The following is a 1,216-nucleotide window of genomic DNA, read 5'->3' as shown; positions in this document are numbered from 1 at the left end:
TGGCTTCTTACCCTTTCCCCCTGGCACTGGAGTGGCTGCCAAACCTGGCATTAATTTTCCTTCCAAGCTTGCTAGGCCCATGAAGTAAACAGCCATGTGCATTCTTTACTCTATATTTAACAGCTGCAGTCTGTGCTGGGGGCAACTGCAACAGAGGGGAACCTTTGTAGCTTCCCAAATTCACGGCTCGTGAGGGTGGGCGTGGGGGAAGCTTTCTGCGGGGAGAAGAGGGATCTCTCTCCTTACCGTTATTTGCAAAGCAGGTTGCGTTAGAGACTGCAATGCCAGCATCCCAGTCGCGGTCCAGGGCAAGAGACAGGAACAACGTCCTCAACAGGGCTGAGTTTCTCTCCCTGAATCAGCCCTTGAAGGGGAACCAGGAGAGCAGGAGCTCCGGCAGAAAGCAGAGCGGCCAGGCTGGGGCAGCCGGTGCCCAGAACAACAACCCGAAGGAGCGGAGGCAATCGCAGCAGCTGCCCGAAGAGGACTGCATGCAGCTCAACCCCTCCTTCAAGGGAATCGCCTTCAACTCCCTGCTGGCCATCGATATCTGCATGTCCAAGAGGCTGGGAGTGTGTGCCAACAGAGCCTCCTCCTGGGGTGGTGCCCGCTCCATGATTAACCTCCTGGGGATAACAGGCCACGGGATCCCCTGGATCGCGGGTACTCTCATCTGCCTGGTGAAGAGCAGCACGCTGGCAGGCCAAGAGGTCCTCATGAACCTGCTGCTAGGTAAGTGGCAAACCTCCCACCCCACCGGGAAAGCCCAGCCCTGGTCACAAGGGACAGCAGCACTGGGACTCGTCCTCTGACTGCTCCCAGCCACTGATGTGGTCGGGAAGCAGGGGGTGACCTTTCGGGTCAGTGCGGCACTTATTGGCTTCCCTGGTTAGCGTGGGTGATGGATGGTAGCAAAAAGTTGTCTCAGAGGGATGGAGTAATACTGGTAGCTGGTGACAGCCATGGAGTTGGGGCAGGTCCCTGGTCCTGCATGGGCCATGGTTGTCCAGTCAGAGCAAGAAAGTGTCTGTAACGTGCAAGTGGATACCAGCAATTATGTCTTTTATTTAATCCGTGGTCATCTGCGTTGGTGGTTTGATAGGTGGGGAAAACATAAAGATTTTAAATTTTGATGTCTGGGTATCTGATATCCTTGAGAAAAAAAGAACAGACCCTGACTCCACGTCTCAGCTTCTGTGTGATAGAGTCCTGTCTC

General features: G+C 54.9%; 1 protein-coding gene across 2 annotated transcripts in view; it reads left to right on the top strand.

Moving 5' to 3' along the window:
- Window positions 1–1,216, top strand: part of PPAPDC3 (phosphatidic acid phosphatase type 2 domain containing 3) — a 14,142-nt gene that overhangs the window by 689 nt on the left and 12,237 nt on the right. The window contains exon 2 of one of the 2 annotated variants that reach the window (XM_010145141.1): window positions 264–732. In XM_010145141.1, the coding sequence (XP_010143443.1) occupies window positions 264–732 (469 nt within the window). Of the gene's footprint in view, window positions 1–94; window positions 733–1,216 lie in introns of those variants that run through there. The other variant, XM_010145142.1, reaches the window with a different exon arrangement.

This window comes from Buceros rhinoceros, unplaced genomic scaffold (assembly GCF_000710305.1).
Source record: "Buceros rhinoceros silvestris isolate BGI_N320 unplaced genomic scaffold, ASM71030v1 scaffold29601, whole genome shotgun sequence".
In the NCBI taxonomy this organism is placed as follows: domain Eukaryota; kingdom Metazoa; phylum Chordata; class Aves; order Bucerotiformes; family Bucerotidae; genus Buceros; species Buceros rhinoceros.
The sequence above is the reverse complement of the archived record's forward strand: the minus strand, read 5'-3'. Positions and strand labels throughout refer to the sequence as shown.